At 42.5% G+C, this 24738-nt stretch overlaps 3 protein-coding genes across 4 annotated transcripts; 2 read left to right on the forward strand and 1 right to left on the reverse strand.

Moving 5' to 3' along the window:
• Positions 1 to 294: 294 nt before the first annotated feature.
• cnot10 (CCR4-NOT transcription complex, subunit 10) lies at positions 295 to 7115 on the reverse strand. Of its 2 annotated transcripts, none has more exons than XM_079730339.1 (19): positions 6931 to 7115; positions 6460 to 6551; positions 6153 to 6314; positions 5859 to 6009; positions 5602 to 5738; positions 5135 to 5218; positions 4944 to 5027; positions 4546 to 4663; positions 3604 to 3753; positions 3275 to 3477; positions 2834 to 2955; positions 2452 to 2631; positions 2199 to 2279; positions 1813 to 1926; positions 1582 to 1712; positions 1393 to 1425; positions 1172 to 1296; positions 984 to 1059; positions 295 to 871 (listed from the first exon to the last, which is right to left on the reverse strand). In XM_079730339.1, exons 1-19 carry the CDS (start codon positions 6944 to 6946, stop codon positions 675 to 677), a joined length of 2256 nt encoding a protein of 751 aa, XP_079586465.1. In that variant the 5' UTR covers positions 6947 to 7115; the 3' UTR covers positions 295 to 674. The 2 variants fall into 2 exon arrangements, with proteins under 2 accessions (XP_079586465.1, XP_079586464.1); XM_079730338.1 differs by having other exon boundaries at positions 1172 to 1299.
• Positions 7116 to 19227: 12112 nt separating this feature from the next.
• Positions 19228 to 21490, forward strand: calhm6 (calcium homeostasis modulator family member 6). The gene is made up of 2 exons (XM_079740873.1): positions 19228 to 20005; positions 20251 to 21490. Exons 1-2 carry the CDS (start codon positions 19463 to 19465, stop codon positions 20662 to 20664), a joined length of 957 nt encoding a protein of 318 aa, XP_079596999.1. The 5' UTR covers positions 19228 to 19462; the 3' UTR covers positions 20665 to 21490.
• Positions 21491 to 21708: 218 nt separating this feature from the next.
• LOC307072832 (calcium homeostasis modulator protein 5-like) lies at positions 21709 to 24237 on the forward strand. Its single transcript, XM_079732331.1, has 2 exons — positions 21709 to 22597; positions 23191 to 24237. Exons 1-2 carry the CDS (start codon positions 22055 to 22057, stop codon positions 23581 to 23583), a joined length of 936 nt encoding a protein of 311 aa, XP_079588457.1. The 5' UTR covers positions 21709 to 22054; the 3' UTR covers positions 23584 to 24237.
• The last annotated feature ends 501 nt before the right edge of the window (positions 24238 to 24738 follow it).

Consider the following 24738-nt stretch of genomic DNA (forward strand, 5'->3'; position numbering starts at 1 on the left):
TGTGCTCCTCAAGCCATAGACAGTCCATTTTGTTTATTCCGAGAACTAAAGTGATTTTATACACGTTTTAATGAGTAAAAAAGTAAAACTCCAAACAGAAAAATCAAACATTATGTAGAAGGGTGTTTCAGTTAAACTTCTGCATTGACTTCAGTTAAATGTAACTAAAATTAATATTTAGATTCAGTAAAACGAGCCGGATGATCAAATTAGACCACCATGATGTTATATATCTATATACATTTTGATCAAAAACAGACCTGACAAGGAAAACAAATGTAAGCAGAACACAACTAATGTAAATAAAATTTATTTTTTTCCCATATTTTACTTCGCCACAAAGCAGAGTCAGACAATGTACATTATATTAACAAATGCCTCAGACACCAAGTGGAAAGTAAAAAGTCAAGAGCTGGTATTAAAAGACTGTTTTCCCCTTCCCAACTCACAATTCCGTGCGGAATCATAGGGTTAAAGTCCACCATCAACTCAACCTGTAGCGTGTCACACTAGAAGGGGCCTATGGGCGGGGTTATATGGCTGTTGATGCTGAGAGTGACGCAGCATTATAAATAATATTTCCATAAATCGGGTGGAGGGGCACACTGGGCGACATGGGTTGTTTGTCAGTTTGTCTTGCGGAGCAGCAGACAGGTGTGGATGGGGGATGGGGTTTATTTGCGTTGCACTTGTGTGAAGGAGGAGGAGGAAGAGGAGGTGCTGGAGGAAGGGGGGGTCTGGATGGGCTGGACCGGCTGGGAAGACTGGAACATTTGGGCCGGCTTCTTCCGTGTGTCTGGGGAGGCCGTCTGCAGCGTGGCTGGCAGGAGCTGGTTCCTCTTGATGATCTGCAGCGCCAACTGGGTGTTCCCTGATTGGACGGACGGAGGGGTCAAGAAACAACATAACCAAAGAGACCACTTGACCGCAGTTAAAACACGTGTCCGGTGGAGGGTGGAGATCCGTATTTAGGGGCCTCTCACCATTCTGCAGCTCTAAGTATACTCCCAGGAGGATGGCTTCTGGGGGAATTTCCTTTGTGTTCACCATCAATGCCGCCTTGGGGATGGGGGGAAAAGAAACACAAACGAAGCATGACTCAGAGGTGGGATTTGCCAGGATCCCTGCACCGGTCTTTCCCCTTAAGCTAAACCAGCATCTACGTTCGTACCTGATGAAGGCACTTGCGCGCCTTGTCGTACTCGCTCCTCAGACAGTAGGCGCTGCCCAGGTTGAAGAGCATCATGGCCCGCGCCGCTGTCACGCTGCTCGGGTAGCACAGCGGCGTCTGTTTGGCTGCTGCGGAACACACACACAATTATTAGTTCATCTGAAAATAAGAGGGTGAAAACTGCACCGAGGAGGATGATGTGTAGAGGGAGGTCCACTCACACGACTCCATGGGCTCGTCCCCTTTGTCTGATCCTGTGAAGGGAAAGAGACGGTGTTTAGTGTTGAGAACATGAGACAGATTACAGTGTTCTTTCAGAGAATGGTGTGTGTGTGTGTGTGTGTGTGTGTGTGTGTGTGTGTGTGTGTGGGGGGGGGGGGGGGGGGGGGGGGGGGGGTGTCAGGGCTGACCTTGGTCCTGCTCGCTGGTCAGAACCCCTAGCGAGACGTCTGTGACGTTCTCGGGGTTGAGGTGGCCGATGGCGTCAGAGATCCGGTCCAGGGCGATGAGCGCCTCGGCGGCATACAGGTGACCCAGGAACCTAGGAGAGGAGACACGGAGTGAACGCCGACGCGAGCCTCGGTAGGGGATGCATTTCATATGGCAGGTTGATGCGGTTTCAGTTTTAGAGCACTGCTTACTTGAGGGACCCAGACACCTTGGCCTGGTGGAGGAGCTTCTCAGCGTGGGTGAGGGCCATGAGGTTGTCTCCCAACGCTAAGCCCACATAGGCGCTGCATGCCAGGATGCAACACCTGGGGAGAGGGAGCAGAAATGTTACAAACCCAGCCTAGCCAAGTGGTTACAAAAGACACAAGTCTTAGGGAAGCTAAATGTCCAGCGACTTGCATAGCTTTCCATAGCACCCAATTCTGTCTGAGAGCGTTTGAATCAGACGATGGGTGTACAAAACAAAAGCAATGGCGATTGTACCATTGTTGGATAGAACAAGGATTTGGTTTGTGTGACATGGACAAGATGAAAGACGTAGGACTAAAATGACGGCAAGAATGTAATGTTCAGTCACCTGAGGTTCTCCACCTCCTGTTTTCGAAGAGGGGATGATGGCGCCGCAGACAAGAACTTGTCGGCCTCCTGCCCTTTCCCACTGGACACACATACGCACACAGACTTAGAATAATTGAGCAAAGTGGTTCACTAGCATTTAATGGACGTCAAAGTATAACATTAATCTTATTTAAATCAAGAGTGGAAGGGATTTGCTAGGATTGCTGAATCATTCCAGTGATTAATGAATGCACAATATGCATCTGGCTGACCTGCAGGCGTCACTGTTTTCGCTGCCGCTCTCGGTGCTCCCTGATTGGCTCGAGTTCTTGGAGCCGTTCTCGGCCTTGCTCTCCTGCGGCGGGCTCTCGGGGAGGAGCAGCAGTGCGTTCCGCAGGCAGATGGCTGCAAACTCCATACTGGCTACGGGGATGGCGGACGACTGGCCCTCACTGCGGGGTAACAACAGAAAGAACAACCATTAGCACAACACATTTCACTGGAGTAACTGCATGAGTGCATAGTCGCATGGGAGGGAAGTGTGATGGCACTGCCCCCTGATGGCCAAACACAACACATATGAAGGGGAATAGAAGAGTGATCAGGGAAGTTAAAGGAACAAGTGATTGACTCATACACAGAGAGCACACTGACCTGTAGATGGTATTTTGAGTTGGCTGTGATGCCAGGACTATTTTTCGATGGTAGCCCTGTCCAACAATAGATTGAACTATACCCTTCTTGCAGGGTAACCCCTTGCTCTCTTGCTCCGAGCCCTGTTCACACACATGTAGAATAATGTAGACGTAAACATGATTTGAAAGACCGTAAGATAGCAGACATTTTTTTAAAATATATAATACAACTAAATATTGGTCCATTTTACATGTTAGACCTCAAATTCTTTGAGAATCACTCTAAGAAATTGCAATTGATAAAATATGTCATTTAACCTTGAAGTAGAATGATAATAGCAGGCTGGACGTTGCAAAAAGGGTAAATATTTGTGCAAGGAAAATATTTTCTGGGTCAAAACCACTGCCAGAGGAACGACTTTAGGTTAGGCTAATACCAGTTCGGTTGACTCATTCCTACCCCTTTATTTGCAGCGATGCAGCACTCTGCCAACCTCAGCCATAGTCTGGGGTTGGAGTGGTAGACCTGCACCGCCTCCATCAGGCACTCAAACGCCGCAAGAGGTCTGCCGATGTGCAGCAGCTGAATCCCACAGTTATACAGCAGCTCGTAGCGCTTGTTTGCTAGCAGGGCGCACATGGGGATACCTGCAAACTTCTTAGCTAAAAAGAGAAAATCTGGATTAGGGCAATGCCATCATAGTTCAGTGACTACATACACAACGGTGTCACACAGACACATTGACATGTTTTTGTTGCAGGCATAGTTGTGGCAAAGGGGACACTCACATTGCCCACTGCCGCCATCGCCGAGCTGTGCGCACGTGTAGTCGTTCTCCTGCAGTGCCTTCTTGAAATAGAAGATACCCAGGTTGTGTTTCCCCATGGCAAAGTGTATGCAGCCCAGGTTGTTCCAGAACATACATCTCACACATTCTCCTGCGGGAAGACGAGTTGGTTATCACGTGGGACATCCCATGATTGAGACCGGCTTACGTGTGGATTATGTGTGTGCACACATAAGATATAGTACATAAAACCCATTTCTTAATCACGATAATTTTATAATTATTATTATTATTATTTAGCCTTGGCTTTTATCATTTTCATTGACGTTCTAGGCCAGGCCATTCTTCAACTGTTTATTAAATCAACTTGATCTGGCAATGGACAAAGATGTTGCCAACTAAACTCACATGTGTCATTTAGATTGAGTCCAGCTTGTTTTAAATAAAGCAGAAGGATTAGCGGATACCAGCGCTTTCCTGTGAAATTATAGATAGTTTCAACTAACATGGGGATGTGTGAATAATGATAAGTATAAGATTACTCTTTTTTTGCAGAAACCCCCACACACACACAACCACAAACCCACACACACACACACTCTTCAGTGAGATGAAGGTTGGTTATTATTCTATGACAAAGAAAAAACAAGATATAACAGACCATCTGTCTATGGTTAAGTGTAGCCTAGCTTTATTTACAGTCTGGGCCATTTACAGAGGAATTATGTTAAATGCCCGACAACAATTATTTGTCTTAATGCCTGAATATAATGACGGCGTGTCTTGACGGCTGCTGTAATCTGCACATTTTTGAGTCGCGTACGTTTTTTAGGCCTGCGTTAAGGGTGTCATAATGATCGAACAAGACTGAGAACAACCTATGAATAAAATCGCATGGCTCTTTCAGGAAACCACACATGAGGTGGATAGAGAGATGACTGACCTGTCATTATGGGCCCGGGATGCTCCGCTATGTTTGAGCTGTTGAGCAGCTTCACTGCCTTGCGGTAGTTCCCCCTCAGGTACTCAAAGTTGCTCTTGAGGAAGAGTGAGGGTACAGACTAGCAGCAGGGAGAGGAAACCACACTGGTCACTTATTGCCCATATAGAATACTGAAACCATTCATTACGTTCATCCAACATGGAAAGGCGAACCTTGTAGTTTACATTGGAGTGGGTGGTGTTTTTGCATTATTGCCAATAACATGTTTTAGCCTGCACCACGATGTCTGATAAAAAGGCATTGCTGATAGGTACAGCTTCCACACGATAAAGGGCACACCAGTTTCAAACCTGCAAACGATGTCAAATGTAGATTAAAACAAGAATATCCAGACTTACATTTCCTGCCGTGTTCATCACGGATTTGATCTCCCTTTTACATGCCTTGGAGGATTTCATCTGGATATAGGCCCGAACTTTGTACTGCAAGAAAATTAAAAAAGGAAAATTGGTATGAGATGTCAGCTCCAGGCCTACAGGTGAGTCCCCGTCTAGCTTTAAGCTAGTGTTGAATCATCAATCAATCATACCTGGTGAATCTTTGACTTGGCTGCTTCAATCATGGCCATGAGGTCGGCCTTCTGGTGTCCCCCATCCTTGTTTGAATTATTGCTCTGAAACAGAATAGAGGATATAAACATCAACACAACTGAAGTTGAACAAATGTATTAATTGTTTACACGTGAATACTCATTGGTTGAACAGAGAAGTCCACTCTACAAATGGAGTCAGTAGTTAGGGAATGTCTTGCATCATGTACTTTTCTCCCAAGCCGATAGGTCTGCATTGAGTTTATGCATGCATTATCAAGCAGTCTGTATGCATATTCTGAATAATGACTACCATAGCCCATTCATTAGTTAAACATTATGTCTCTGCTGTCCCAACTTTACCCATACTTGCACTCATGGGAACGGTTTGAGCAGGACCCGGGGAACTTTGAGCATAATATCTTAGCCAGCACAAAACAACAAAATCCCATCTTATCAGCACAAACCTCTCCTTTTCCATTTTTCTGGTTGCCTTGCAAGGCGAGTTTGTCAAGCACCGCCAGGAGATGGAGAGCCTTCTCTGGCTGGAATGTGAGCAGGTACAAATCCACCAGTAGAAAGCAAACCACCTGAGCAAAGCGTTCTACGAGGACACATGGGCAGAATTAAGCAATGGCAAACAAAAGAAACACTGCAATGATAGTGTGTGTGTATTTTGGCATTGTAGGGAATGCGACTGTCACAGACATATGAGTACGCGTACCAAAGGGTTCCAGAAACTGGTATAGCTTCTCTCCTATTGAAATGGCCTCAGAGTACTGGCGCAAATGGTAGTGAATGATGGCTTGATTGTGGTACAACAAACTATTTTCAACATCATCCAGGCCATCAATGTCTTCCACTGATGTGTGAACCTTTATGGTTAAAAGCAAAAGGAGTAATCAACAATAGTAATAATAGTAATGAGAACAACAGTAAGCCATTGGTGACTTTTGACCATGACAGGAAATATGTCCAATACAAATTGTATGGCTATGGTATCCCACAATTGTTATACCTGGTTTTTCATTGCCATGAGTGTCTGCTTCAGAGTCCCTGTAGTAGTTTGACCACTTTTGTAGAATTCTGCGATAGCCTTATTCATTGCAATCTTGTAATCCTCTTTGTTGATCTCTTGCAAAGTGGTAAGGTGCTTGATTGACTCATCGTACTTTCCAGCCTGTCAACATACAACATACAATGATCAATGACACCTGGAAACGTGTATGTTGAAAGACACTCAAAATAGAAGCACAGAAATGTAGGTCATATAACAATTTGACCAAAGACTGAACCGTGCGATGTTTAAAATGTGGCTGAATTACCGTGAAGGCTTCATATGCACTGGCGGCTATTTCTCTTTCTTGATCTGCATTCCCAGGAGAAAATGAACCATCCTGCTTGGACTCGTTTTGCTCTGAAAATTAGAAATGTTAAATTTAAATTTCGTATATCACATCGCTGTCCTACACATGAAAGAGACCAGTATCTGTTAGTAGAGCCCTTAAACACATGCGAGGTGTGCAGGCGACCCCTGTCAGCCAGAGTTCCATCAGCATGAATCTGAGGTCAGCATGAATGGATGAATACCACATGCGATGTACTAAATACTACAGGAGATAATGGAACGCTTGCTTAAAACGATTTTGGCAGACGACCAAATACGATTTCAAAAACGTGACAGGTTTCCACAGTGAATACGTGACGGACATCTGAACCGAATAACATCAACACGATCACCTCACGGTAACACAGCGCTAGCCCGCTAGCCAGCTAGCGTTAGCCGGGGAACTTACCTGTACTTTCTGCCATCTCTATCTATCAACCCCGGCTGAAGACGAAGACAGTGGTTCAATTTGTGCGAGGGATGAAATAATCCGCCAATCGACGTCAACTGGCGCAGCAAGAAACATATAAGGTAACCCAATATGTGCAATCAAACGTTTAATACGGGGGACGGCTATCCGAAATCTGTCCGCTCTAAACAGATTCTTCTTTGCATATTAAAGACGACGCTCCGAAGTCAGACTGCGCCCCCTGCTGCCCTGGAAAATGACCGGCGGTCACCAGCAGATGAAGAGATCCTGTGGTGGATTTCTGCACATTAAACAGTTTAGAACTACATAGTGTTTGAAATACGAGGATGGGATGTTTAAGTTGGAAGAAGTCACAGAGTTAGTATGTCAGTGAGGCAGAAGACGACGACGAAACACCAGAGAGACGTCCGGCGAGTGAAAGGACCGTCGAACAGAAGATGGCATTTGGTAAACCAGAAGATTTCCACTTCGAGGAAAGTGAGGAAAGTTTCGAGATTTTAAGAATCCCAGATAATTCATTGGCAAAAAGTAAAGTAGGCCTGCAATATCAACTTAAGTCCACGTAGGCCTACTTCACACATTGAGTTGTTTCGAAGCAGAACGTTTGTATATATAATAAACCCGCTTAGACAAAAGTTGTCCTGTCTTTAAAATCGGAAAGGCCTTTGAGTTTAATCTAGAATTCTGCCTTGTCGTTTAAACGTTGACGTGCCTTTCAGATTATCGGCTGAGTAGCCTACTCATCGCCTCCATCGTTGTGTGCAACCTGACGCTGATATGTTACCCATATCCATTTGTGTGTGCATTGTGAGAAGAGGGTAATTTATATATAAGTCGCATAATACATTTGTGAATCCTTCTCTGTGCATTCATTATTAATGAGACTGTTCTGACCCCACGAATGTGCTCTCCATTCCGGCATCGAGCGCTGCGAGTGAGAGAATTTCCCACGGCTGGATTTGTGATTCAAGAACGGAGAACTCAATTAGCTCATAGGACCTACTTGCTCCAATAGTGCGAGATAAAGAATAAAGCACATTAATTTGAATGATTTTAGCTTGTGTGTGTATCGCGGCCACGGGTCCGTTAATGGGCGAATTATTAAAGGGTGCGGATTTATTTATATAAATCACAAAATACATTTGTGAATCCTACTCTGTGCGCATTCATTATTAATGAGACTGTTCTGAACCCATATTTGAGCTATAGCTCTTGAGAAGTGTGAATTTGCACAACACTGCTTGTGAGACTTCGGTCCAAACGGACTTTATGAGTTGACTATATTTAAATAGGGAACTATAGCCACCGCGGTGAAGTTAGTTTTAGGTTGGATATTCGACAGATATTCAGTCCAGTTCCAGCCGCGACTTCACGGAGATTTGCCCGGCAATAGCAGCAGGAGAACGGTTAGCACACCTCGCAGAGCCTCGCGGTGAATCGCTAGAAACTGATTTAGGGACCGTCAATAAATTACTTCACGTAAATATATCAATACAAAATACTTGCAGTTTTTTCAATAGCTTCCATGCCATGTGACCCAGTGACTCCAAACCAGTATCTAATTGTATTATTAAACCCTGAGAATAAGACACACCACTTGTTATGGTATTTTAGTGCTTCCTCTATTTTATATGAATATTAATAAGCAGGAATTATCATATTTCTTTCAATAGCTTCCATGGCACGTGACCCAGTGACTCCAAACCAGTATCCACTTGTAGAACTAAACCCTGAGAATAGGACACACCACTTTTTATGGTATTTAAGTGCTTCCTCTATTTTATATGAATATTAATATGCAGGAATGATCATATTTCATTCAATAGCTTCCATGCCACGTGACCCAGTGACTCCAAACCCGTATCCAATTGTAGAACTAAAGCCTAAGATTAGGACACACCACTTTTTATGGTATTTTAGTGATTTCTCTATTTTATATGAATATTAATATGCAGGAATGATCATATTTCATTCAATAGCTTCCATGCCATGTGACCCAGTGACTCCAAACCAGTATCCAATTGTAGAACTAAAGCCTAAGATTAGGAAACACCACTTTTTATGGTATTTTATTGCTTTCTCTATTTTATATGAATATTAATAAGCAGGAATGATCATATTTCATTCAATAGCTTCCATGCCACGTGACCCAGTGACTCCAAACCAGTATCCAATTGTAGAACTAAACCCTAAGAATAAGACACACCACTTTTTATGGTATTTTAATGCTTTCTCTATTTTATATGAATATTAATATACAGGAATGATCATATTTCTTTCAATAGCTTCCATGCCACGTGACCCAGTGACTCCAAAGCAGTATCCAATTGTAGAACTAAACCCTAAGAATAAGACACACCACTTTTTATGGTATTTTAGTGCTTTCTCTATTTTATATGAATATTAATATACAGGAATGATCATATTTCTTTCAATAGCTTCCATGCCACGTGACCCAGTGACTCCAAAGCAAGGATCAGCACAATCAAATAAACCAAATCAAACAAATAAGTAAAATATAATAAGTAAAGACTAGGCTACATTCAGCCAAACCAAAGTCCTTTGGTAATGCTAATGGTCGGTAATGGTTTGGTAATGGTCGACACCATACCGCACGTAACTGAGGGACTAGGACAGCACATCATAGTTTCTGTCCCTCTCGCCTCCCCTATCCAACTAACACACATCGCTTATCTGTTAAGGTACGGCCACACTGATGCGCGTTGGCGTTGAAAATCAGCATTTTTGCATGGGGAACCATTGGTGCAGGCGCGTAGACGTGTTACACACGTTAAAGCGGTGCGTTAGTGGCGTTAGACGCTGCTTGACACAGCGGTGCGACGTTGTACTTGTAAAACAGTGAATAAACAAACACCGTGCAGCAATCACCTATTTCCTAAAAATGATTATGCTTTATGCAGCGGCAATACGCCTTTAGCTTTGATATTTCAGCGCAACTGCGTAATTGAAAGACAAGGGAAATGTTTGGTGCGGCCACAATACGGACGCGTGAGGACGCGCCAATAGCCGCGGCGTCAGAGTCTACATCACAATTCTACATTGGAACTGCTGCTTCACAACAACTCACCCAGTCTGTAATGGGAGGTCCAGATCCCGGAGGCTTCACGGCTGCACACATTGCGCAACAAGTGTGCTCATCAAAGACTGAAACAAAATAGTAGATTTTTTTTTATTTATTCATTTAGATAGTATATTGTAATTATACTATATGTGTGCTTTACAGTATATGTACCTGATGCCTTTAGGATTTCGAGAGACAGATCTCTCCTCTCCTTTTTCATGGCCTTTTTGGATGTCTCAAATTTAACATCTGGGATCTGAGGAAATGCCTCCATCACTGCTTTTGCCATCTAAACAAAAAACACTTCTGTGGGTGTTTCTCCATTGGATATTAAATACACAGATACTGACATCAAACATGGGAAACATTTTACTGAAGAATTTGACTAGAATGTGACTAGAATGCCTCCCAAAACATTTAACCGATTTGTAACTTGTCAACTGTGGCAACCCGGCCGTTGCCAATTAAGAAGATGAGGAGCACCTGAGGAACCGGTGGAGAAGCAGCTTAAATAGCCTGCTGCTCCACTCATTCGGGGCTCTCTCAGCCATGTGGCTCGTGCTGAGAGGGAGCGACGGTCGCGGGAGAAGCCGGGAGCGGGAGCCATGCTGACCTCACGACGGACCGGACCCGGAGATCCCTCACCCTTTTTACCCCATAGGTGGAAGAACTTTCGTTGTCTTTTGTTTTACTTTTTTTAAGTGGTTATACGCAATAAAAACCATTGACCCACACCCTATTTGGTCTGTCTCCTTCGGAAACCTCAGCCGCCGACGATCGGGGTTGCCACACAACACATTGCATTTTACGTTTGCCTAATGTTATGAAATGTAATAATCTTTCACACACATTTCGTACATGACATAATGAACACAAAATCTCTTTAGCTTACCTTGACAACAATGACACCGCAGCTACTTCCATCCTGTTGAACTGGGTGGCTCATAACTCCCCCTTTCCACCTAATATCCAACCAGTCTTCTTTGCCATGGCGTGTCCTCCGCATCCTTAAGTATTCCCTGAATAACGTTAATTTTAATACACTTTAAATAGGGATTTTGTTACAGTTGGTAACACCAGTGAATAAACAAAGTTTGATGGACTGGTGCAGATCAGCCATAAATGTTACTGACTGAATACTGACCTCTACACAATTCTCATTTACAGCAGTTGTCAGTGTTGTATGTGAATATTCGATGGTTGTGCATTTTCCATGCCGTGACAGATCCCCAAGCAACAAACCACCCCACAATGGGAAAATTCCCATATAGTTTTTAAACAGCACATTGATGACACCAGGACAGAGGTAATGGTTGTTTATGCCAATGCCAACAGGATCTTCTGTTAGGATGTCACACTGTGCTTGGTCACGCCTGGCTTGAAAAGCATGCGTAAAAGGTGACTTTCCAACAGCACTGTTAGCAGATTTCTCAGTGTTGCTTTCCTCCTCTCCCATCACATGTCCACTTTCTTCCAGCTTTATGTCCTGGATTTTCAAAACACACTTGTCGAGGTATGTTTTGCTCTGTTTCACCAAATGAGTGTACTCCTCTGCATCAAAAAGCACACACATATGATAAAAAACCTCATGGGCCACCTGCATACTTGTGCAGTTCAGGAGGTAAGCAAAACTGAATGTTGCATATTCTTGTATGCCTCTGTCTCCTGTTTTCCTGCCAAATGCTTGTGACACAGCCTTCATGATATGTGCAGAGCACAGATGCAGCACAGTGAACTTGGGAATTTGTTCACTTTGTTCAGACACTATTCCAAATGCTCTGATGAGGTACATTGAAATATTCTCCTTGTTGAAGGACAGAAGCACGCTGTTAATTTGAGCCCAACTATAATCAGTCTCAACCTGTGTTATTCGTCTTTTTGTTGTATGTGAAAACTTCCTCTGGAATTCCATTAGCCAATAGGAAATGGATGGAATAGAATGGCTGTTGGTTATGAGTTCTGTGACGGGCAAAGGAGGCTTATCCTTGCCCATGCCTGGCAAAACTAGAGCATAATACAGTACCCTTTTGTTTTGGTCAGGAATTTTCTTCACCACACCACCTGTAGCATCAAGGTAGAGGGCGGTTGGTGTTTGTTTTAAATGTTGAGCTAAAATATTGATTCCAGTATCAGTTTGTAAATGTACAGCAAAAGGATCAATTTGCAGGCGCTGAAGATAGCCTTTTGAGGATGCATGACTGCTGCTCTCTTTAATGACCTTTTGTGTAAGCATGAGTTCAAGCATTACATCATCATGGAGCCTTGTACTCTTTTTAACCTCAGATGAAATTGTCTTTAAGACATCCTTGGTGAGGCTTCTGGTGAAATTACCAGCCATGATCTCTTCCACAGGTGTGTTTTTTAACATGCTGTAATAATAATTGCTGACACCATTGCTTACAGCTTTAGCAATCTTTCCTCTTCGTAGGTATTCGGCTGGCCTAAATTTTCTTTGGTTGTTACGGTGTCTGACTTCACCAAAGCGCAAAACTTTAAAACATATTCTTTTATCCGTTGATTTTGGGATGCTTTTTTTTGAAAAACTGTAGACAGCCTTGCATCCTTCAAATGTACAGCATGCTGAGGCACGGAAAAATGGGGATTTTATTTTACGGCTGTAACTTGTCTTCACATGCTGATACTTGAAAGCATGTGTACAAGATGGATTTTCTTTTAAAAATTCATCATACAGTACATCAGTCCATGGAGGACGTAGACGTTTCTGCCCATGTTTTGGTTTTAATTTGTTCCATTGTTTTCTAGTGATTGTAATTCTGAACATTTTTGGCCCTGCTTTGCACCTTCTGTAGCCTGTTTGTTGATCTGATTTAGTGCATTTTGATTCTTTTCCTTTCCTTTTCCTTTTTTGCTTAGTCTGGTCCACAGTCTCCTGACATTCCTCTCTGCTCTCTTTTACACTGTCGCTGTCAGTCTGAATAATATATATTTCTTCATCTGCATTGTCCCTGTCTTCTTCACTTGATGGTGTCTGCTCTTCTTCACCTTTCTTGCTCAAACTTTCTCCATCCTGCTCAGTAGCCTGAAATCCTTCTCTCTTATTTTTTAGGGTCTGTGTATTGTTTATTTCGGGACCTTCTCTGTTCTCAACAGTCTCTAGATCAGACAATATATACATGTCTCTACCATCTGCACTGTCCCTGTCTTCTTCACTTGATGGTGTCTGCTCTTCTTCACCTTTCTTGCTCAAACTTTCTCCATCCTGCTCAGCACCCTGAAGTCCTTCTCTCTTCCTTTTCTTGGTCTGTGCATTGTTATTTTCAGGACCTTCTCTGTCCTCAACAGTCTCTAGATCAGACAATATATACATGTCTCTACCATCTGCACTGTCCCTGTCTTCTTCACTTGATGGTGTCTGCTCTTCTTCACCTTTCTTGCTCAAACTTTCTCCATCCTGCTCAGCACCCTGAAGTCCTTCTCTCTTCCTTTTCTTGGTCTGTGCATTGTTATTTTCAGGACCTTCTCTGTCCTCAACAGTCTCTAGATCAGACAATATATACATGTCTCTACCATCTGCACTGTCCCTGTCTTCTTCACTTGATTGTGTCTGCTCTTCTTCACCTTTCTTGCTCAAACTTTCTCCATCCTGCTCAGCACCCTGAAGTCCTTCTCTCTTCCTTTTCTTGGTCTGTGCATTGTTATTTTCAGGACCTTCTCTGTCCTCAACAGTCTCTGTATCAGACAGTCTACTCATGTCTCTACCATCTGTACTGTCCCTGTCTTCTTCAATTGTTGGTGTCTGCTCTTCCCCTTCATCTTTCTTATTGTCCCTTTCTCCATCCTGCTCAGTACCCTTTCGTCTTGTTCTCTGCCTTTTCTTTTCTAAAAATTAGGACATTGTTGGAGATATTATAATGGAGATATGGCTAACAAGATACTTACAACACCATTTAATTTGTAAATTGAGTCAAAGTATAAATGACAATATGACAATAGATAATAATAACAAGAATAAGAATAATTAATTGTATTTTTAGGGCGCCTTTCATGACACCAAAGGTCACCTTACAATGCATAGATAAAAACAGTAAACAGTAGCAGTAAAAAATAGGGGTGCAACGGATCACAAAACTCCCGGTTCGGATTGTGTCACGGTTTTTGAGTCACGGGTCGGATCATTTTCGGATCAACAACAACAATAAAGATAACAAGACAAATGTGACTTTAAATAAAATCTTCAAATGTGTAAAAACAAAATAAAGTGAAAAATTAGGTAATAATTCAATTCAAAAGGATAGTCAATATTTAAAAAATTGCAATCCGAGGCATTATTCCTTCTTCTTTTTAACATGGATACTAAATAATCCCTAACCATGGATTTACAATTCAGGATGTCTGCATTGCCTTGGGAGAGTGTTGACTCTAAACTCTCCCCACATCTTCTTTTTTTTCATCAAGTATGGTAGCGAAATACAGTTCCTGTCGTGTTTTACTTGGCATTTTGTAAATCCATTGATTTCGGTTGGAAGACTCATTGCTCATAGCAAAGGAAGGTTGGTTGTAGTCTTTTCGCTCGGTTCTAGCCCTACTGTTGATACGGAGAAACGAGCGAAAAAACTACAACCAAACATAAACATCCGCTTCCGGTTCCGGTTTCCGTTTAAATGGGATTTACGGAACGCCAAATAAAACACAACAGAAACTGTATTTCGCTACGATACTTCATGATGTTGTTAATACCGGAATTGTCCTTTAAACATGCGCTGATCATGTGAACGAACAACTGTTTTTTTTTATCAGCCGATCCGTGGATCACTTGCGTCCCGAACCTTGAGGGTTGATCACGGGAAACCCGTGAACCGTTGCACCACTAGTAAAAAAGTATCACATCAATAAAGACAGGAAAACAAGAGACATGAAAATGAAGGATAGAAGGAAAGTGCACGGAACAATGATCATGCACCCTAGAGCATGCGTCATGGCAAACACGATTCTAACCAGGCACGGCGTTATGGGTGGGCCCGACGGACCAGGGACCAACCACTGTTCAACGGGCCCACCCGAAACTTTTCTTGAAAAAATAAATAAAAATCTTCTGAAATGCTTCATTTTTTCAATGCAGCAACCTTTGTTGATATCGATGCTTGATCCGATTTGCGCAAAAGGGGAATTATCTTCGTGGATAACCGTGATTGGCGTTATTATCTCGTAGTATAGGCTACAATTGAATGCATCTTCTTTGTAGGCCTATTACAAGCCAAGCTCAGTCTGTTGCTAATGATATCGAAATATTGTTGAAAACTTAAAACAATTAAAAAGAAATCTGAAATATTCTGCCTCATGTTATACGAGCATAAACAAACTATGTGGGAAATATTCGATTCCTGACCACTTTTACAGTCTATAGGCCTTAGGTCTACAGACCTAATGGCCTAAAGTCATTACGCACAGCCAGGTGCGTAATGGAGATTCCAAAGCGCCCTTTGGTCAAAACCGATTTTTACACGGCCGGACCCTACTGGCGGTTTCTTTTTTATGTAAATGCGATAAGACGCTCCCCGGTACAAGAGGGGGTGCGGGGGGGGGGGGCTTGGTTTTTAATTTAAGGACCACACACAATTGGTCTGGCCCATCCACAACTCGAATCCTGGCGCCGTGCCTGATTCTAACTCCATACTCAACAAAGTAAATTAAGAACAGTAGGGTTACCTGCATGAAGCACAGCTGTGCGGACTCCTCTTCTGTCTTCATCCCAGATGACCCTTAACCACTTTAAACATTTGTGGTAATTGCCTTTTGTGGTGTTTGCCAAGGCAAGTGAAATTGAGGACCACTGCTCAGATGTAACATTTACTTTAAATCTGTGATCAATAAAGGACCTGAGAACAACATCCGTACCACCAGCTTTTTGCCAAAGGTCTGTAGCTCTTTTTCTCTGGCCTTCTTTGAAGCGCACCATTTTCAGCAAGTCTGACTGCCTGCTTCTTACGAAGTTCTCTGTGATTTTCCAAGTTCGGGTTCATTATCGCCACCTAATGATGGTAATAATTATTACATATCTTGCTTCCTCCAGCAATGGTGAAACACATATATCCTTATACATATGCTATTATACATATATAGATATTAGTGCTGTCAGTTAAACGCGTCATTAACGGCGTTAACGCAAACCAATTTTAACGGCGTTAATTTTTTTAGAGCGTGATAAACGCCATTTATTTATTTAAAAAAAAGAAGAAAAACTAGAACTGCAAGCAGTTATGCAGGGGTCCAAGAAGTGTGCATTTCGCCGGCACAATGCGACAAGAAATGTGCATTTCGCCGGCACAACGCGAAGCAAGTATTCAAAACGCTACCGTGAACAACATGTGGATATAAAGGTTTTGACTGTGGGAGCTTCGGTGTGGGAGTTATAGCCTAAAACGCGTTTTCAGAACATTCCATTGGCCAAATAGGAGATAGACAATGTCGTCGTTTTTTGGCGCCGCCCTGTGGCGACATTTTCCAAAGACAATTTTCCTTTGCCAAATAACTCCCGCCCACATTAATAATTATTGGCCATATTTTCTATATAGACTCGGGTTTGCCCCTTGATGGTTCCCTTATAGTTTGAAGAACATTCCTCTGGCCAATTAGAAGATATACAATTTCCTCGTTTATTTCGCCCCCTAATGGCGAAAAATTCCGTTTTTCGCCATTAGGCGAAAAACCCTAAGTTAAACCCTAAGTTAAAACCCTAAGTTAAACCCTAAGTTAAAAACCCTTAACGCCATTAAGGGTAACACCGACATGTGTCTAAAATGTGGGCTTGATCCGATGTCTAATTTTGGTATTTTTTGAATTTTTGCGTTTCGGCGTAAAACGTAGCTAATAAACCAATGTTCAAAACGCTACCGTTTCGTCGTCGAAGGTCGGATCAAAAAAGTAATGCAGGATTCCTTTTCGTGTGCGTCTGAAGATGCCGTGTGCAAAGTTTGGTGTTGATTGGTCAAGAAATGTGGGAGGAGTAGCGAAAATACAGTTTTGCGGTTTTTGCGATTTTGCGAAAAAAAATTATAGATTTAAATGGGCGTGGCCTATGCCAAAAGATGCAGCAGACTTCAGTAAATAAGTGGGTACAAGTTTTTAACTGTGGGAGGTTCGGTGTGGGTGTTATAGCCCCAAACGCGTATTCCTTGGTATAGCGCCACCTAGTGACCGGCGTGTCTGGATTTTGTCGTCTGCGTAGTCCGAAGAGATCTGGATCTAGTCATGTAATTGGCGTGTGTGCACCATTTACGGTTTGGGCTGTGGTACCACTTTTAGGGGGGTAAGTATAATAATAATAGGAATAATAATCCTTACAAAAACAATAGGGATCCAACCTGTTCGCTTGGACCCCTAAAAAAGAAGCAGTATCCTGACTGCTGCGTTCAAGGGATTATGTTTGTATGTTCATCGTTTAATTACACTAAAGGCTTTTTTTTGTATCGTCCTGTTTTGATCAATATATGCCAATGTTGTTATCAATAAAAAAACATTTGCAGAAGGCAAGCCGATGCACTTCTCCATGTTGATAAGAGCATTAAAATGAGAAAAGTGAATAGGACAAAGAAATCAAGGGATATTTAGCATAGAAAAAAATAATCGTGAGTTAACTAGGACATTAATGTGATTAATCGCGATTCAATATTTTAATCCCTTGACAGCAATATATATATATATATATATATATATATATATATATATATAGTATAAATAATAGACATACACAAAATAATAGATGGACACAAATTGCTGCTTGAAAATATGTGAACCTCTTGAGCGTTATTTTAATTATTATTATAATTCTATATTGAATCAGAATCAGTTTACTTTTACAATTGGATACTGGTTTGGAGTCACTGGGTCACGTGGCACGGAAGCTATTGAAGAAATATGATCATTCCTGCTTATTAATATTCATATAAAATAGAGGAAGCACTAAAATACCATAAAAAGTGGTGTGTCCTATTCTCAGGGTTTAGTTCTACAATTGGATACTTGTTTGGAGTCACTGGGTCACATGGCATGGAAGCTATTGAAAGAAATATGATCATTCCTGCATATTAATATTCATATAAAATAGAGAAAGCACTAAAATACCATAAAAAGTGATGTGTCCTATTCTCAGGGTTTAGTTCTACAGGTGGATACTGGTTTGGAGTCACTGGGTCACGTGGCATGGAAGCTATTGAAAGAAATATGATCATTCCTGCTTATTTATATTCATATAAAATAGAGGAAGCACTAAAATACCATAAAAAGTGGTGTGTCCTATTCTCAGGGTTTAGTTCTACAAGTGGATACTGGTTTGGAGTCACTGGGTCACATGGCATGGAAGCTATTGAATGAAATATGATCATTCCTGCATATTAATATTCATATAAAATAGAGAAAGCACTAAAATACCATAAAAAGTGGTGTGTCCTAATCTTATCAATTGGATACTGGTTTGGAGTCACTGGGTCACGTGGCATGGAAGCTATTGAAGAAATATGATCATTCCTGCTTATTAATATTCATATAAAATAGAGGAAGCACTAAAATACCATAAAAAGTGGTGTGTCCTATTCTCAGGGTTTAGTTCTACAGGTGGATACTGGTTTGGAGTCACTGGGTCACGTGGCATGGAAGCTATTGAAAGAAATATGATCATTCCTGCATATTAATATTCATATAAAATAGAGAAAGCACTAAAATACCATAAAAAGTGGTGTCTACTATTCTCAGGGTTTAGTTCTACAAGTGGATACTGGTTTGGTGTCACTGGGTCACGTGGCATGGAAGCTATTGAAAGAAATATGATCATTCCTGCATATTAATATTCATATAAAATAGAGGAAGCAATAAAATACTATAACAAGTGGTGTGTCTTATTCTTAGGGTTTAGTTCTACAATTGGATACTGGTTTGGAGTCACTGGGTCACATGGCATGGAAGCTATTGAAAGAAATATGATCATTCCTGCATATTAATATTCATATAAAATAGAGAAAGCACTAAAATACCATAAAAAGTGGTGTGTCCTCTTCTTAGAGTTTAGTTCTACAATTGGATACTGGTTTGGAGTCACTGGGTCACATGGCATGGAAGCTATTGAAAATACTGCAAGTATTTTGTATTGATATATTTACGTGAAGTAATTTATTGACGGTCCCTAAATCAGTTTCCAGCGATTCACCGCGAGGCTCTGCGAGGTGCGCTAACCGTTCTCCTGCTGCTATTGTCTGGCAAATCTCCGTGAAGTCGCGGCTGGAACTGGACTGAATATCCGTCGAATATCCAACCTAAAACTAACTTCACCGCGGTACTATAGCCTACAACTTTTTTGCTGAAGGATGGATTATGATTGGCCTTTAATTTAAATATGGAACTATAAAACTTTTTGCAACGATCCTTTAGGTCCTTTCGATTTTGTTTCTGTTAACGGACGGCTGTGCAGAGAAAAGAATGGAGAACTTTCAGAGAGCGCTCAACTTCGTCAAAGAACAAACCAATATAGGATGTGGTTTAATCGCCCTGCTGACAGCTGGAGGTGAAAAGATATTTTCCACTAATTTGTTCAAGTGCCCTTGCAGCCAGTGGAATTTTGCATATGGCATGGTATTCCTCATGGTGCCCGCTCTGGCACTCTTAGTAATGGGTTACTTGTTAAATCAAAAAACCTGGAAGTTAATGACAGGACTATGTCTCCAAAAATCAAAATTATGCCAGTTTAAGAAGTTATTTGCCCGCATAATAGTCTTCTATCAGATCACTGCCACAGCGTGCGTCGCACCTTTCAGCTGGATTGCGGTGGCACTACTTGACGGGAGTTATTTTGAGTGCGCCATGACGGGTTTAAATGTAACGTTATTCCAAAAGCATCTATGTGGCGACGGAGTCACCATGGATAAATGCCGACAAGAGTTGCATACATTTCCCTGCGGTGGATCAAGCCTTACGTCCAAAGTCACGGCCAGTGTCCTGGCCAACATCCGCGCTGAGTCGCAGGTAGGCCTATTAAATATGAACATTACATGAGGTTTCCAATCATTTAATCGCAGAGATTCATAATTTGAGAATCCATGAGAATTATTTGGCAAAAAAAAAAAAGTAGGCCTGCAATATCAACTTTAGTCCACGTAGGCCTAGTTCAAACATTGAGCCCTAGACAAAAGTTGTCCTTAAAATCGGAAATGCCTTTGAGTTTCATCTAGAAATCTGCCTTGTCGTTTAAACGTTGACATGCCTTTCAGATTTTCGGCTGGGTGCTCATCGCCTCCATCGTTTTGTGCAACCTGACGCTGATGTGTTTTGCTCGATGTCATTCGCCCGTCAGCTTCCACCACCTCAAATTTTGGCAGATGTACAGGCAACAGGAGAGCAACCTGCTGGAGTCCTACTCTGCCCAGCACGCCAAAGAACTTGCGGAGAGAAACGTGAAGAGCTTCTTCCAACAGCGACCCCCAGATAACATAGTGACTCCACCGAGCAAGGCTTGGCAGAACATCTCCTCCTTTTACAGGTTCAGACCCAATGAACACTTCTACAGCCCCATGCACGAGTACGTAGAGCACCCTGACCCCCGTGCGTCGGTCAGGTCACATGGTCCGTGTTTGGACAACCCCTTAGTGCTGGGCTTTGTGGATCAGGGTGTAACGGGTATGTGAATAACAAGCATGGCATATTAAGGAAGCATAAAATACAACTCAATTGGCAACAGGAAATGTCTGTGGTGCTGCCTGCTGTTTTACCAAAACTAGAGATACGTTCCGTGTACGCTGCTAAAGTTATAGACGAGGCAGCTTGGGGACTCGACCTGTAGTGCACTGACCATGAATTGAAGTGTATTTTCTCCAAACCAATTTCACAATATGTACTTGCCGAAAATGTAATAGGGCTATAGCTTACTTGTAATTCAGCTTTGCTTCACCACCAGTTCTTGTTATTAATAATAATCATGTGATTATACATGCTTCTTTTCACAGAACACGTTATCAAATGCACCAAGACTCCCATTTATTATTTGATTATGTTTTATATGTTTTTTGTAACGTTTATTTTCTAATGAATTCAAAAAGCCTGGATGTTGTGTTGCTTTGCTTGGCTTTTGCTAACATTATCAGGAGGTGACTCTTTGCTTGTTCAGCTGTTGTTTGCCTACCTTTGCAGGAGAGGGTTATCAGCTCTGCTGTGGTTTAGCCTGCAGGCTCCATATTGCAAACCCTTTTTGGTGAGGCATACTGTCTCTCTTCGCACACTGGGAGATTGACTTTTGGTTTCGGTCTTTGTGCCTCTTGATTGTAGTGTGAGTAGTGACTGAATAGTTTTGATTGTGCTGTTTCAGTGTTATGTTTGGTTTCATCTTGTGTTTACACCATACAACATCCCCACAGCACACTTTACACTCTTCCATGCACCACACTCACAACTGATACACTGATATACAGATTACACTTTATATTGTTTCTATTAAATATTTTGCTTTATCCTTTACTCATGTGTGACTCTCGTCTTTGTTGCGTTCAATGATTCTGGTTGCAACAACTTAAGCTGGAAGTACTTCTAGGGTTGTCCCTCCCTATGACGTCATCTAGTCAACATAGATCTTTCAGAAAACCAGATAGGCCAGCCTTACCACCATGTTGCAACGCCGGTAAACCTGGGAGAGCAGTAGAGGGGAAGAAGGATATTTTTTGCTGAGAGGAATAACAGTGAAAGCAAAAGGGAACTGAGAACAGATTAGTAAAGATGCAGTCGGAGGGAAGGCTTGGAATGGGGGAAGCAATTCCCCAGACTACTTCCTCTGAGAGCATTTGTAGGGGGGGGAAATGTGTCGGAGCGGCAGAGCAACGAGGGGAGGAGTGAGGCAGAAAGAGAAAAAGAGCAAAAGGGAGGGGCAGAGATCCACACAAGACAATAGATGAGATTTTGCCTTCCAACACAGCCGAGGAAGACGGTGCAAGAGCAAGGGTGTGGACAATTAGTAGGCCTAAATGAAACAGCAACCTTTTGACTTTTGTTGACCTTTTTTGACGAAAAAAACAAAAACAATCCACCATGGATAACTTCCAGACTGTGCTGCGCTTTTTCATGAACCAGAAGGCCACCATCGGCTACAGCTTCATGGCCCTTCTAACCATTGGCGGAGAAAGAGTGTTCTCCATGGTCTCCTTTCAGTGTCCCTGCAACCACGACCAGAACTTTACCTACGGGCTGACCTTCCTGCTGGGCCCGGCCGCGGTGCTGATGGTCATGGGCCTGTTCTTCAGCTCGCGGATGTGGAGGCTCTACACAGGCTGTTGCCTGAACCCCATGAAGCTCTGCCCTCGAGGGAACTGCTTCCACTGCCTGAGGGTGTTCCTCAGTATCTCTTCCGGTGCCTGCGTGGCCCCCATAATGTGGCTGTGTGTGGCCCTGCTCAACGGGACCTTTTACGAGTGTGCCGTCAGTGGCCTGGACGAGAACCTAGTCGTGGACCTTTTCTGCAAGAACAAGACGCTGATATGTCGCGAGGAGCTGGCCCGGGTGCCGTGCGAGCGCTCCAAACTTAGCAGTGATGAGCGAATAGAACTTCTGCTCATGTTTAGGGCCCAGTCACAGGTGAGAGATGCTCTCCTTGCCGAGGAATGTCCTTCTTCATTTCTCATGATATCAGCTTCCTAAGGTTGTATCTGGACATCTAAACAAATGGGTTTTTTACCTTGTCAGTTTTTGTTATGCACCATTGTGAAACATTGGGTTGTCTAGGTACTCCCACTATCAAATTTACAATTCTGATTCACACTTCTCTTTTTAAAGATGTCTTATATCCTGTTAAACTTGGGCATGTGTCATAAAAAAACCATCTTGCTACTGTTGCAGTTTTGTTAGGAACACGTAGGACCCCAAAACAAAGTCAGAACTCAAAGCATGTGGCTTTATTAACTACACACCAGTACACAGAAAGTGTACACATACACAGCATGGCACACAAGTGACAACATAGTTATCATTTAATGTTGCAACACACAAACAAACACACACTGGAATCTGGGACACCCTGCACTTCATCGAGCATATAGTTTCATGGATGAAAACATAAATAAGGACAGCAAAGAGAGAAGACTGGTGCCTGTATGTACCAAGAAATGTTCACGTGGTTATGGCAATTATGTGTTAATTTTTCCACTGTGTTTGTTTATTGCGATGGGCAGATCCTGGGATGGTGTATCATCATCATAGCGGCCATCTTCGGCTTGCTGGGCACATGCTACAAAAACTGCCGCTCCCAGGTGAGCTACCTGCAGCTCAAGTTCTGGAAGGGCTATATCGAGAAGGAGAAGGAGCAGTTTGACGTCTTTGCCAGCGATTACGCCTCCAAGCTAGCTGCCAGGAATCTACACAGCTTCTTTGAGAACAAGGACCCCGATCCCTTCCCCTTCCCTAACCACAAATCGTGGGAAGAGATCTCCACCCTGTACTCGTTCTCCAGGAGTGAGCAGTTCTACAGCACCCTGCAGAGGTTTGTGGAGCGAGGAGACCGAGACTTCAGCCCCGAGAAGAGATCGGTCTTGGACATGGACTCCTACGGCATCGAGATGGCATAGAATCAGATCCGTGCTTATGCCAATGCTGCCTTCCCGTTGAACAAGATGGAGGCAGACACATGGATACATTATGCTATTATGGCAGCACTATTTGCTTATTGTTTGTGCATGTATTACTCAGGGGGATGCCTTTCAAATGGGTTGGAATCCAACAAAGGGGGCTCTAAATATGTTATTACCAAAGAATGCAAGGGAGGCCATTTGCAGAAAACAAGACGGGACATTTTCAGTTTAAATGGGCCTCCTCTTAGACTATTTAAGGGCTTAACCACTACTATACAAAACAAAGTTTCTCTGTAAACTGTTACTAATATGAAGAAATGCATTGATAAATGAAGATGCTCTTTTTATTTATATATGACCACTGTTGCCTGTTGTACAACATCTGGATCAGAAAATCAATGTACAGAAATCAGTGTTTTAAAATACCTTGTAGTATGAGGTCTTTAACATTCCTTGCTAAGTTGCAACTTGTTTTTGGCATTTCTGACATACACGGTGCTGCCTTGTGGAACTTCCATGCTTTTCCTATGGAATTGTTACCCACCCTTAAAAAGGGGGGGATGAATGGAAACCCACACACCATGTAAGCATATACAAAGAAAATAACCTGTCTAACAGCTCTTCTTTTTAAATAAAAACCAACCAACTATATTGTTGTCTCAACATGCTTTGCCTTAAAGGAACACCTTTTCTGAAGCCTCTCGTTCTAGTAAAGAAACCTTTACTAGGGGGGGGGGGGGGGGGACAGCCCCGTATGCGTCATCTTCACTCCGTAGGATCATGAATGACATGTCTGTGGACCCATGGGTCTCCGAGGGTTTGATGGGCGTGGTTCGCACTACCCTCCCTTTCACCCGCCCCAAACAAATCTTACAAGCTGCTTTGCTTGCCTGTTTAACCTTGGCGGTTTAACAACTCTTCGTGTACAGATTTAGAGATTGAATGACTTGATTGGTCTTTTTATATATATAAGTATATATAAAAAGAAGTGTTGTACTTATATATAAGAATATATAAGTACAACACTTTACAATCATCTAGTTTGCTGCAGTGTTTTTGTCCTTATAGTAAATAGCTGTCTCCGCTATAAAAGCGTATTTAGTAAGAAAAACTCGTCTTATTATCCTCATAACGTTTGTTATTCATATTTTT

Source organism: Pollachius pollachius, assembly GCF_949987615.1.
Source record: "Pollachius pollachius genome assembly, chromosome: 1".
Taxonomy (NCBI): domain Eukaryota; kingdom Metazoa; phylum Chordata; class Actinopteri; order Gadiformes; family Gadidae; genus Pollachius; species Pollachius pollachius.